At 36.5% G+C, this 13928-nt stretch overlaps 1 protein-coding gene across 4 annotated transcripts in view; it reads left to right on the top strand.

The window, feature by feature from the left end:
- CEP126 (centrosomal protein 126) overlaps nucleotides 1-13928 on the top strand; it is a 38123-nt gene that overhangs the window by 12841 nt on the left and 11354 nt on the right. For all 4 annotated transcript variants that reach the window (XM_032680763.1, XM_032680765.1, XM_032680766.1 and 1 more), the window contains exons 5-6: nucleotides 2832-3027; nucleotides 11503-13624. In XM_032680763.1, coding sequence (XP_032536654.1) covers nucleotides 2832-3027; nucleotides 11503-13624 — 2318 coding nt within the window. The remainder of the gene's footprint in view (nucleotides 1-2831; nucleotides 3028-11502; nucleotides 13625-13928) is intronic.

Here is a 13928-nt window from a genome sequence, read left to right as displayed (position 1 = left end):
GAAAGTTTATACTGATAGTCTGTTTTCAAGATCTATTCTGCTTCTACCACCATTTGTAATCATTGTGGAGTACAACAAAGAAAATCATAGAGTTGTAGAACTGTTTTGATTGGAAAAGACCTTTCCGATCATCAAGTCTATTTGTTAGTTCAGCACTGCCAAGTCCATCATTAAATACTTGATCCGAAAGCAGCAAGACATAACCTTGGCTTTCTAATCAATTGCAAGGATTATGGCTCTATTAAACATAGGTGAAAACATAAAGGATGGATCTGTTGAGAAATAACTGTATGTGACACTTTGGATACACCAGACTAAGGGCATTTAAGGCCCTTGAACCAAGTTGGAGCCAAAAGACAGAATCAGTGTCCTTCACTAACTGTTTCACCTAGACGGTCTAGCATAGCTGGCAACCTGGTAATAGTTATACTTCCAGAATACTAAAGCTTGATCTAGAACAAAGGTCTCTATGTAACCTTTGTTGACCTCACCAAGGCTTTCGATACTGTGAGCAGAAAAGGTCTGTGGCAGATTTTGGAACACTTAGGTTGTCACCCCAAGTTCCTCAAAATGATCATCTCACTCCATGAGGATCAACATGGCCAAGTCAGATATGGCAATGCACTTTCCGAGCCCATTCTAATAACTAGTGGTGTGAAACAAGTCCACGTTCTCGCACCATCCCTATTCACAGTCTTTTTCAGCATGATGCTCCAAAGGGCCATGGCAGACCTTGATGATCAGGACGGTATCTACATTCAATACCGTACTGATGGAAGCCTTTTCAACCTGAGGTGACTGAAGGCCCACACTAAGACCTTCAACCATCTTGTCTGGGAGCTGATGACGCCACCCTTGTTGCCCACACAGAAGCAGCTCTGCAGCGTTTAACATCCTGCTTTGCAGACTCTGCTGAGCTTTTTCGTCTGGAAGTCAGCTTAAAGAAGACAGAAGTTCTCTATCAACCGGCACCTCAGGAAGTCTTCCATCATCCCCATATCACCATTGGCGAATCAGAGCTCAAATCAGTCCAGCAGTTTAATTACCTATGTAACATCCTCTCCTCGGACGGTAAGATAGACGGAGAGATAGACAACAGGTTAGGGTTAGGGTTAGCAAAGGCATACAGTGCCTTCGGAAAGCTTCATAAAAGAGTTTGGCGAAATAAACATTTGAAGAAAAGCACCAAGATCAGTGTTTACAAAGCCATAGTGCTGTCTACTCTCTTATATGGGTCCGAATCATGGGTCATCTACCGCCACCACCTGCGACTCCTAGAACACTTCCATCAACGCTGGCTCTGTACAACCCTAAACATCCACTGGTCAGATTATGTGACCAATACATCTGTTCTAGAACAAGCAGCAGTCACAAGTATTTAGGCCATGTTGCTGAGAACACAGCTGCATTGAGCAGGACATGTCTCAATGAAGGACCACTGCCTCCCTAAGATCTTGCTTTATGGTGAACTTGCCACTGGCTGCCGCATGAGAGAAGCCCCAAAGAGAAGATACAAGGACTCCCTGAAACAACATCTCAGCCTTGGCCATATTGATCACCATAACTGGTCTACTCTGGCCTCCAATTGGTAGGTCTGGAGACACACCATCTATAACGCTGCTGATGCTTTTGAGAAAGCATGCAGGATCACCCTTGAGGAGAAAAGACAACGCAGAAAGAATATACCACGCCTTGCAGAATATGCCACCTAAGGAGTCTTTCTGCTGTGCCTTTTGCAACCGGACGTGCCTGTCTCATATTGGCCTTTTTAGCCACCAGCTCGCTTGTGACAAATGTGGGTAGAGCCCTTCCCAAATCTTCATTCGTGAAGCCTAGCCATGACTAAAGCTTGATCTACCCACAAGCTGTGGAGTTTGGCATCTGGGTTATTTTTGCCTTTTTTTTTTTTCAGGCCTTCTTTTCTTATTGCTTAAAGCTACTTGTTTCTTGATTTTGTCCTCCTTGATATCAACCCAGTTCTTGCTTCTTGTTTTCCAAAGCTTGATTCTTATTCCTAGTGATCTTACCCAGCGTCATTCCAGTTCTATCTGCTTTTTGTTCTTGAACATACCTTGTTACAAACTCCCTACCTTCCTGGTCACTAATTGCACTTTCCTTGTCATTTGGCTTTGCGTGCTTCTTGACTTCTTTCATTCCTGGGTGTCAACCTGTCCCATGGTTCTTGTTAATTCTCATCTTGTAGAAACCTGTGGTTTCCTCTGCCTTAATTTTGGCCCACCCTGGTCGCAGAAGCCAGCTACACTAGCTACTCCAAAGGTGGTTTTTTTCAGGCATCAAATACATATTCTTTAACATACTACAATGCTGACATTACACATCATCAGTAGATTTGGGGTCTCTACATACTGCAAAGCTTTCTTGCTCTTTGAAGTAAGGGAACACCTGACAGCATGCTCTGTATAAGCCAATTTTAATGAAAAAACAAAACCCATTTTCCTTGGTTTTTTATTTTCCTTGTTTTTTTTTCTTTTTTTTTAAAAAAAAAACACAACCCTCCGTGTTCCATTTCTGCAAATTACCAAACTGTTGGCTGACATCTTCCATATTAATTCAGCCTGAGGCAGTCACCCAACAACCTACTCAGAAAAGTCTGACTATTTATAAACAACAGAAGAGAGGTCTTAAAATGGAAAGTGTTGGACACTTTTAGATAGTACTAACAGCACTACCTGTAGTTACATGTAGTATGACTATCCTTCACTTGCCAGGCATTTATTGGTGGTATATACTTTCGGAAAGGGACATATTTAAAAGTGTACTGTTGACACATAAAAATAAGATAAAGTAATAAGTTGCTTGTCTGCATCAAGCACCACAGATGATACATCCTCATCAGCATCTAGAAATGATTCTTTCCATCAGAAGCAGATGTCAGCAATGTTTGGCTGTGATAAACCAATACAAGAGAGCAGTAGAACAAACATGGATAGTCACCAACTTCTCTTCCAGAAAAATCTGAAAGAAATGCAACAAATCCTTGAAAAACAGCATCTGAACAACTTGGAGGTATGATATTTTCCTGTGATTCATTACATGATGCTTTTTAAGTGTGACAAAAAGTTTCTTGAGTGTGACAAAAATGAAAGGTCTGTTATGCAGTCTTTACCAAGTAGACAACACAGCTGTACTATGCCTTACCAATAGATTATTTATAGTAAAATTATACATCTTTTGCAGTAAGAAGTCAGAGATCTTTAAAAATATTTGTAAGAATATTTTCACAAATTCTTCAAAGATATATGTCATGTTGTCTTTTTTCTCTTTGAATGTAAGATTTGTGTGTCAGACTTCTTGGCTCTGAAGTTGCAAGTCATTAGTCTATCACAGGATTCTTGTACTACCTCCAAATTTAAATTGGTGGTTTTCAGTGCACAGTGAAGTTTCTGCTTTTCTATTGCTACAGCTCAGCTACTGCTATAGCAGTGTAGTGATAGTAGGTCAAATGTTGGGGGATTCTTTTTCTTGATTTTTTTTTTCCCAATGCGTGGTGATTTGTTAAGAGATTGACTTCCAGTCTCTTGAGGCCCTTTTTTTGTCATCTTTGGAATAGCTGCAGGGGTTCCAGCAACAAGCTTTCTGCCTAAACTGATTTTTGGACCCAAAATCAGTTTCAAGACTCACCTTAGAAACAGTGAAAATCAAGAAGAACTGAGCTTGAAAGTGATTTCTTATTACTGCACTTTTAAGTGTTATTTTAGGTCTGTCAGTGTTGTCTTTGATTTTGAAAGTATTGTCTTCAGAATTACATTTTGTGGAAAGAAGAGGACATACTTTTATATGTTTCTTTTATATATATAACATCTACTGATATCCAGAGTCGTGGTATCTGAAATGACCTGGACTCTGTGAAGCACCATCCCTCTATATTTGTGATGGCTAGAGGCATGAGATCATTGGTGGCCATAAAGTAAGAGCTTTTTCTTTAAATACATGTGTATGGATAACTTCTGAAAGACTGTATAGAGTTCGAATATACTTTGATATGGATGTTTTCAGGAACATTCATCTCTGCCTTTGTATCTACTTTGTTCTGCTGGTTATTTATGAAAATCTTGAGCAGCTGTTGGCTAACACAGAAAATCTCACTCAGTTGAAGTGAGATTCAAAAAGGGTGAGAAGACAGAAAGTATAGTTGTACTGGCAATGATTAGTTTCCTTTCTTTTTTCCAAGCATAAAAGAAGGAAGAGCAAATGATAATTTATAGAAAAGAGATAATAAAACTGAATTCTAGATAACCACTTTAAAACAAAATACAGAGAGGTCTAAGCTTTTTTTTTTAAAAATTAATATCACATTGTGCATTTCATTGGTATAGTGCTTACAAATCCCTCTCTAAATGATGATGCTGAATTTGGCAGTAATTGTATTAGAATATCTTAGAATTAGAAAACAAAATGCATTCTCTTTGAGAAAAAATGTATAAAAAGATTTTTCTTTAATATATTGTAAGACATATATTGTAGTGTATTTTATCAAACACCATTATCACTTTCTAATTGAATACTAGGAAAAATCTGCCATGAGTCATGAATAATTTTTTACTTGCAGTTTTTTCTAAATGTTGTGACAACTTCGGACACGGCACATAAACTTGTGTTCACAAATTAATGTATTTTTGAAAATACCTTGGTCCTGTAGAAAATTTAGCTTTTTTTTCCAGAATGTATTTTTCTGCTGCCACTAGGGGTTGCTCAGCTTCTTTCCTCTGATAAATAGTTTCAAAACGTAAATATTTATACTTAAGGCATTTGGACTTTCTTTCTTTCTTGAAATTGCATGTTTTGGAGTCTGCTAAGAAGAAAAGTGAAGAAAGCTATTGTCCTTGTTCCATGACCTGAGTTTGGGAAGTTTAATATTTAGATTCTGCTGGTGTGCATGTGCACTGAGAATTCCTGTGTTGTGAAATAGTATTTATAATACTCTTACTAATAAGATTTATAATTTATAATTATTTGTAATACTCTTACTGAAATGAATAGATTTCATTAGTCTTGCTCCTACCTGTTGTCCAAAGTCATTTGAACAGTGCTTGCCCTTCTGAAGGTAAAGTATTTCCTTGCACACATGCTTTGCAATCTAACTATCCACTGAGATCCTTTGACCTCTCTTTATTTCTGTTTTTACAGGCCCAGCAGGATTATAGAGATTCCTAAAATTCTTTACTTTCCTACAAGGGAATAAAGTTCTATGTAAACCTTTACTAGTAGATTTGCTGTGTTCCCTGCTTTACATCCCTAAAAATTTGTATAGATTCATCAGTAAGCCAAGGTTTTTAGTGACCCTTCTGCCATTTTCAAAAAATTATTTTGCTTAAAATATTGAGAGCAGTAGATTTTGTTCTGTGCAACAGTTGCATCTGAGCCAGTATATCAAATTATTATTAGTTATATGTTCATGAGTATGTTCTGTTTTGAAGAATTTAATATTGTTAACTTCATTCACGAAAAAAGGATTTGTTGCACAGTCTTTTCCTGGTTTTATTGTATGCATAAACAAAATCTTTAAGGTGGAGCTGATAGCATAGTCTGTGGCTAAACCTGCAGGCAGCTTTTCACCAAAAGACATTAGACCCAAGTGCTTATCATTTTTCAAAATTATTAACTGTCCAAATTTTTCATTTCTGGTGCCTGCCTTGAACTGAATAATTTAGAAAATTCCCATTAAAATGGCTCAACTGTGACTAGTAATAATATTGTTCAGGTATCTTTTGTCTTTTTTTTTTGGCCACCTCTCTAATTTGGTGGCCATACAACATTGTTTGGGTCAGTACAATGTTTCTAGGCTCCTCCAGAAGAATACATTATGTTGGAATCAAAATGATTGGCATAACATTTTACCTCTTTGTTTCACTTTTTAAACAAAATACTTGAAGTAAGAGCTAATTCACAGACAAAATAGGTATGGATTATCACATGGAGGTTGTATTTTCCTCTTCCATCCTTTATGTGCCCATAATTAGGTTACTCAAGTGATATCCATGAAATCTAAATTTAAATCCCTTTCTGCTTGATTTGAAGCAGGATTTTTAGCTTGGCTCTCCTTTTCTTCCAAGCATATTGTCCAGCCATTGAAGTACTAAGTATCAGTCTTTCTATGGATTCCATTCCCCTTGGAAGAAAATACTTCAATATTTATTGAAATAGAGATGGAACACAGAACTTGCAATGCAAACCATGAACTCAGAAGGTTATTCTTATACTGTCTCTAATACAAGAAGAGTTTGTATCTTATTGTAGTGTGTGCGTTCATGTGTGTGACATGTAAAATCACATAAGTATCTGAGAAATAATGAAAAGTGTTTTCTAAGTGATGTTTCACTGAGTGGAAGCAGCATAGGTATGAACATGGCCTTCCTTGCCTGAGTTGACCTGTATGACTGTCAGCTGTTTGTGTTACTGTGATTTTGAGGTTGGACAGTGTCTATGAAATGGAGATGTTTCAGGTAACTGATGGAAAAACTGTAGTATGCCTAGAATGACTTAAACAAAGGTTCCTTTTGCAAGGAACCTAATTATGCAGTCTAATTCTTCAGAGGCAGAGACAAGACCAGCATGGGGAAAAGGAGGGCCTGTGTACAGAGTCTCTGCCAAGTATCAGGAACTTGTAGAATGCTCGGGGCTGGTTAGTGGGAAAACAGATTCTGAAGGGGAGGGTTGTGATAAAATGGCATTGAAACAGAAGTCAGACTAGATTTTGTAGACACCAGTCAACAACTTGAAATAGGTTTCTATGGTCACCTTAAATCTAGAAACGTTGGGGACTTTTTACTTATAAATGGGAGTGTTAACATTTTTATGTTGATCACTTAAATTTTGTGACGGACTTAAATGATTTCTCTCCTTATTTTCCTTTTGGCAGGATCAGAGGGGTTCAGTTTTCATTGGCTTTCAACCAATATTGCGATATACAGCTATCTTCCACATTATTTCACTAATCCAAAATTCACATATGCTATAAAAACAATTTGAAATGTATCTCCAGACTAAATTATTTTACCCATTTATTTTACTTTTAGATTGCCCTATGTGGAGTCAGGCTTTGGACTCAGTGATCTTTGCGGGTCCCTTTCAACTCAGGGTATTCTATGATTCTAAAAGTATTTCTGTATCTGACTTTCAGGAGTTCATTATATAAATCCACCTTCTGCCTTGGTTGCTGCTGTGCAGTGCATAAGATAGAGTGGGAACATGTTAAAAACTGTTCCATCTTTACAATCTATTTACATTGCTAAAATAAAAAATCATGTTTTGTCATAGACTACTAAAATGTACACAAGTGTTTTAGCGAATTAGATAGTTCTGGTAGGATAGTCTCTCAGTTGACCTAGAGATTATTTTAAAAGTTATATTCACACACTGTGATTCTTTCAGGAAGTGTGTACTAGTCAAACAGTATTAATTTATTCTTTCTTACTGATGCTACAGCTCCAGTTCATTCAAATCTGTTAACTTAATCATTAAAATGATTATTAGTTAAGCACTTAAGAACTTCTACAATTAATATTTCATATGCATGCCAAATTTTTCTCCATGACTATTTGCCTTATGATGGTTTTCATTTATGCAGTCCCATGATATTTTTACATGACAAATTTGCAGGGTAGATGGTGCCTGCTCACCAGGTGCATAAATTTCTTAATGGGTTAGAAACAAAAAAAGAGACTAATGCATTATGGTGCACAGTGCCTCAACATTTAATGATTTACAAATTTTCATAGTATTTAAACCTAGCATTATGAGTTCCACTCCTGGAGCTGAATGACCAGGTTAGTCTGTGAGGGTTAGATACCTGGGACAGGGTACCTGAGAAACAGCACTCTGAGTATTGAGGTGCTAAAACAAGAGAGAGACAAGTTTAGCTGAAAATCTGTTTCCTACACAATTACGTACATTTACCTCAGGACTTAATGAAAACTGGAAGTCAGACTGGCACCCTGGCATTCAGTGTTCAGATCACTTTTCTTTTAAACTTCTCTACCAGTATGGCTTACTGAATTGCCCAAGTGCCCATGAAATTAGAAACATTAATTCTTTTTATCCCTAGAAGTTTGAACCTGCATTTCTAATATCCCGTGATGATTTTCAAACAAGTGAATCAGATCCCTTTAAATACTCATAGAATCATAGATCTCTAGTTTCTGTATTCCACGAAGCTTGGGGGAAGATCAGGCACCTAGGAGTTAGACTAGGAAAGACAGGAGTGTTGATAGTAAGATTTTTCTGGTAATTTTATACCTCCATAGCTTCTTTGGTGGGTCTGGCACAATAGAATGGATCTCCTGTGTAATGTAAGCATTAGAATCCTTTCTTAGTGGAATTTGCTCTCTTGAGTCTGCCCAAGTCTTCTGAGAAAGTAGTGCCAAACTCATATGGAAAAGAGATTATTAATTTTAATGGACTTTCCTATTCCATAGTTGGTAAATTCAAAACTAATGAAGGTGTTTAGGTACTTCACTGGCTTTGAGAAGTAGTTTTGTATCTGTATGTCCACTGGTGTCTTTTACCTCAGAATCAGTTAGGTGTATAACATTATATATATATACATATATATAACAAGCAAAGAATATCTGTAAAAATAAACCACTTGAAATTATCAAAATAGTAAGTAGTGTGAGAGGTGAGGGGCCTGGGTTTTCAGAGTAAGTAGCATTTTTTCCAGCATTTATTTTCAGAAGAGTGTTCCCATTCACCTCCTGGAATTATGAACAGTCAAAACTTCTTTTGCAGAACGTATCAAATACACATATAGCAGCTCTTTGGTGTGATAGTGTTCTGACAGAGTCAGAAAATTCACCTGTCAGGTTCCCTTAAAATTTCACTTGTTACAATGTTTCATTGGCCTCATGAAAGATTTATTAGCTTCACATTTTCTTTTTGGTTTAGTGCTTTACTAAAATGAAATTTTTTGACACAGCTGTTCTAAGTCTTAAGACATACAAGTGACCTCTTTAACTCCTTGGAAGTGTTCCCTTTCCTAGAATACCACATATGTGGACAGAGGGGGTTAGATTTCAAACCTTAGAACATAAGATAATGCAGACCACAGGCAATGCAATACATCGTACTTAGAAACAGTATGCAAATACAGAAAATAACAAAACAGTACACTCTATGAACATTTTGTTTCCTTGTCATCCTATAGTATTCTCACAGATTAAATCAAATTAAATGATTGGGGTTTCCAGGTTTATTTCTCTGCACTTATTGATCACAAAAATGGGTACTTGTTGAATGCTTTTTTTTTGTCTGCAGAAGTAGTTCTAGTTACACATTTCTATGAGGAAACATGACATTCAGTTGCACTACATGGTAGGTTAAAATGGGGAATGAAATATGTGAATATTTTAATAAGAATGTTAAACATCTTTAATGTGTGAAAGGATGAAATTGTATGCTGAAACAAAATAAACGTAAAATTAAAAAAAAAAATGAACTAAAGTTGCATAAATTATGTAAAAGTAAGTATGTGTTTAAAGGAGGACTCTGTTCTTTAGTTCCTAACATTTCTGGATGTTACCTCAACTGAGATTTTGGGTTTTTTACAAGGAGAGTAAAATTATATATATAATGAAGGATGAAGTCTTTTGTGCTCTGGAGCACAACTAGGTAGAATTTTTCTTAATCTTAATTTTTAAAAGTTGCAAATTTTCTTGCATCCTCCATATTTATCAGTTTAAGCTGACTTGCTATCAGAAAGAGTGCTTTTTAAATCAATCCTTACAAAATTTTTCTACTGTCTAACTTTGTCATTTTAGAAACATGTATTTTGCCATACAGTTGCAGTTTCCAAATTAGACAAGGACTAAGCCCTAATTTCTTTTTACTGTTTTTTCTTTCCATCTGAAAATTTCAAAGCTAGTTCTTAAATTTGGCCTGATATTGAAAACTCTGAGTAAATGCCTTTTCCTTGTTTGATGAAGTTCGAACAGAGGTTAACAATATAATTTAGCCAAACATAAAAGTTAATAAATAACTAACAAAGTGTTATTTCTTTTTTTCTACTAGAAGGGCACTGGTTTATATAGCTTTAGTTTGAAAATTTTCCCTAAAGGGATCTTTCCCTACACTTCGTTCTTTGTTCTTCTATTTAGTTTCTGTATCTCAGATCATAACTATAATGGAAGACTGCACCAATCTCTGAACATATAGTGCAAGATTTAATTCAACCATAAAAATCTTTCAGGACTTACTAAGCTTTTTATTCTGCAATGTAATACATTTGTACAACTATAAAGCATGTAATATTAAGGTATAACAATTTTATTCGAATAAAAAATGTCTACTACAAAAATATATTATTATTATTCACTAAAGAATTTTATGTATCCTTTGGTGAGTTTTCAAAATGCTAATTCTATGTTATTGCTAGGGGATATATATTCACTTGCCTAGGTTAACAGATTTTGCTACTTGAAACATTTTCTATTTAAAGTCACTAATAAAAAAAAAGTCTTCATTGCATAAGTTGCATATCTGATTCAGCTTCTCTTAGTTTATCACACCAGTTTTTTCCGACATAAGTTTAACAATCGCTTTGCTGCTGAGTTGTGTGAAAGTGAGTGTACGAGATTGTGAAAATAGTTGACATGCTTGTTATCCTTTATGCTTATGGGTATTTTGAAGTCTTGTACTTAAAAAAGTATATATTGTCAATGATGTCAGTATCTCAGTGCTTGGATAGAGAAGTAATAGTGAAGAAAATGCTTGTACAGTACATACGTAAAGTTGTCCCGCTAATGTTTCAGATGGTACCAGTTTCTCTTATTCATCACTCCATTAAAACCTGATGAGAAGGTTGGGGGAGTAGATGGGACTCACTTAGGCTCTTATACCTGATCTGTCCTCATAGATCAGATGATACTTTCTTCTTTCTGAAAGACACAAACAGAACAGGGAATTTCACTGGGGGGTTGGGAGCTGTTAGTCGCTGTGGTTATGATAGCTAAGAGATTTTTCTGTGTTTGCCATGACAAGGCTTAACTCCTTATCACTTGTGGCTCGTTGTATGAAAAGAAACATATTCAGTCTAATATTATGGAAAAGTTCCAGTTTGGGGCAGATCCGCTATCAAATATGCAGTTTCATGGATTCTCTTTCAATTTGTAAACTCACTTAGAAGCCTCAGAGAGTATGGAAGTCATCCTGTATCATAGGGAAATCCATAAACAGTATTGTTGTTTAGATAAATCTAGTTCCTTTTTTGATATTGCAGAATTCGTATATAACTAAGGATTAAATTTGTTGAACTATGCAGTTCTCTCCTCTAAATTTCTTCCCAAATTACACCATTTTCTTTTGCAACTTAATACAGGTAAATTTTGACTTGGTGGAAACACTCATGGTGATGTGAACCCAAGTCATAAAAACATCAGGCTTAATATTGTTTGTATTTTAGTCTAAGCTCTCATTAATGAAAAATTAGTATCAGCAAAACCACATTTCTGATAAATCTAACAGTCTGATTCTTTGCCTGTATTTCAGAATTTTCATCAAGGACTCAACGAAACAGATGATTCAGAAAGCCTGACAAGCCTTGACAGTCTTGAGGCTGGAGGACAAAGTGGAAATTACACAACACCGAATGAATCATCTTTGACTGCACAGTGTGACTGTGCGCTGTATGATCCAGAAAAATCCCAGACTAGGAATAATGGCTTACTTCATATAGATCAAAGTACTTCTAAAAATGCGCATCTAAATAATTGCCTGAGAAATGCAGATTCACAACATTACCACAACATACCTATTCATGATCTTTTAGCTAAACATAATGTTCTAACTCCTGCTGAACATGTGAACACTTCAGAAGAGGAATCATCTGCTTCTCAGAGATCTGGAAGAAAACTTCCAGAGTTCTCTACCTCTGATAAGCAAAAGAGCTCTGTAATTAATACAGTTAGTTTTCTGCAAAATATAGAAGAAGACAGAAGCAAGCCATCTTCTGGAATGGCTAGCACGTTAGCCATTGGTCATCCTGTTTTCAATCCTAGCAAAGCCTGGGACAGCCCTGATTCTATTCCAGGAGAAAGAGTTCAGGATCTGATGCAAGATCAGAGTTTTAAAATGACCCCACAGAACAGAACTATATCTGTGCAAGCATCCAGTCAACCTATTGCAACATCTATAATCTTATTTCCTAATCGGGGATGTTCCGCTGGCATTCCCAGCACAGCTGATACATTACCAAAGGACAAAAATATCAGTACAAAGCTTTTAAAAAATACCTCAGGAAAAATGACTGAAACAAAAGAAGAAAATATTAAATGTATTAATGATACTATTCCAGGAACATCTTTATTTCAAGACATACCAAATGCCTCTGTTTGGTTGGAAGTTAAGCAACAGAATAACAAAGAGAAAGGAAAGGGAAATATAATTGAGACTATGTCACTGGTGTCAGATACAGAGTTCAATTCTGGAATTCCTGCACAGGATAAAACCCTGAAAAGTAATATTCTTGAAAGAAAAAGAGCAAAGTTATTCAGAAGTATCCTAAAGAAGGATTCTAAATATGAACCCAGTCCTTTCAAAACTGTGGTTATGAACCGTTGGATCAGTTTTGGAACTCGATCCATGTCATCTATCAGAGACAGTTTAGAACTGGCAAAAACAAAAAAGAAAAGTGCAGAAAATGAAAAATACAATAGGAAGCTAAGATGGTGTGATCAAATTGACCAGATAATAACAGAAAATAATGAAAAATGCTATGAAAAAAGCACCAGTGAAGTATCTTCTTCAAAGCTGCAATATGTTCAAACTGCAAATAATTCTCCTAAGAATAATTTAAGTATTGTTGCTGAACCTTCAAACCCCACGTTCATGAAAAATCATCAGGAAAATTCTCCTGTATCAAAACCAAATGTTAATACTGAACAATCAAATAAAGAATACACATCTCAGAATATATTTATGTCTACTGAATCCTTTTCTGCTAAAAAAGCTTGGATGGTGTCAAAAGATGAAGCAAGTAAGCCCTCAGTATATAGCAATAATTCTAAAATTAATGACGGTAATCAACTCCAAAATAAGGCAAAAATAACTGGAAGAGAAACATTTGTAAGAGCCCAGTCAAGTTTTATGCCCAAGAGAAGAGGCACTATACTCCAGCTGCAGTCAGCCACTGGAGCACACGAAACTCAAAAAGCTCCAGGGAAATTGCTAACACCTCACCCGCCTTCCGCACCTCTGCCGGGAAACAGAAGTGTCAAAAACGCAGCCAGCCCTGGGTGTCAGTCACTGCCGCCTTCAAGCCTCCAAGCTACCACTACTAGCAGGAATGATTTAAATGACAGGCATGTTGTGCTAGCAAATTGGGGTTTAAATAGGAACGGTAGAGAAAACAGTGAGAACATTGCTTGTTGTTCTGGCTTGGCCGCTGTGATCTCTCCACCCGACTGCAGCACGGTCAAATATGAACCTTGGGCAAAAAATACTTGTTCTGTAAGTGGTGTTCAGGCAAGAGCCTGTCAAAATCATTCAGTAACCTGCACTGAGAGAAGACCTGTTAATGCAGAAAATGGATTACATCTCCCAGCAGCTGGAAAAACAAGCACCTCCTGGCGTGGAGCACATTCTGCCCGAGCTGCAAAGAAGTCTGCTACTGGTAAGAGTCATGTTTCTGGGTCTGGGGTGGGGGGATGTTCAGACAAAAGTCTTCTTCAATTACATCATGAATTTGTTTTCAGTTGAAACGTCCAACCTTTCATCTATCCACACAGTACAACCAGTTTTAACAAGCTTTCACCATTTGTCATTGTCATTTCTATTCTACTGGTGCCCAGAGGCCTTTCAAACATTGATCCTCATTTTAATAGCTCTCTACAATATTAAATGAAAAGGAAGTATTTTCCCTGAGATTATATTCATGACTAATGAGCAGATGTGACAGGTGGTCTAAATAATGATAT

Source organism: Chiroxiphia lanceolata, chromosome 2, assembly GCF_009829145.1.
Source record: "Chiroxiphia lanceolata isolate bChiLan1 chromosome 2, bChiLan1.pri, whole genome shotgun sequence".
Lineage (NCBI taxonomy): Eukaryota > Metazoa > Chordata > Aves > Passeriformes > Pipridae > Chiroxiphia > Chiroxiphia lanceolata.
The sequence above is the reverse complement of the archived record's forward strand: the minus strand, read 5'-3'. Positions and strand labels throughout refer to the sequence as shown.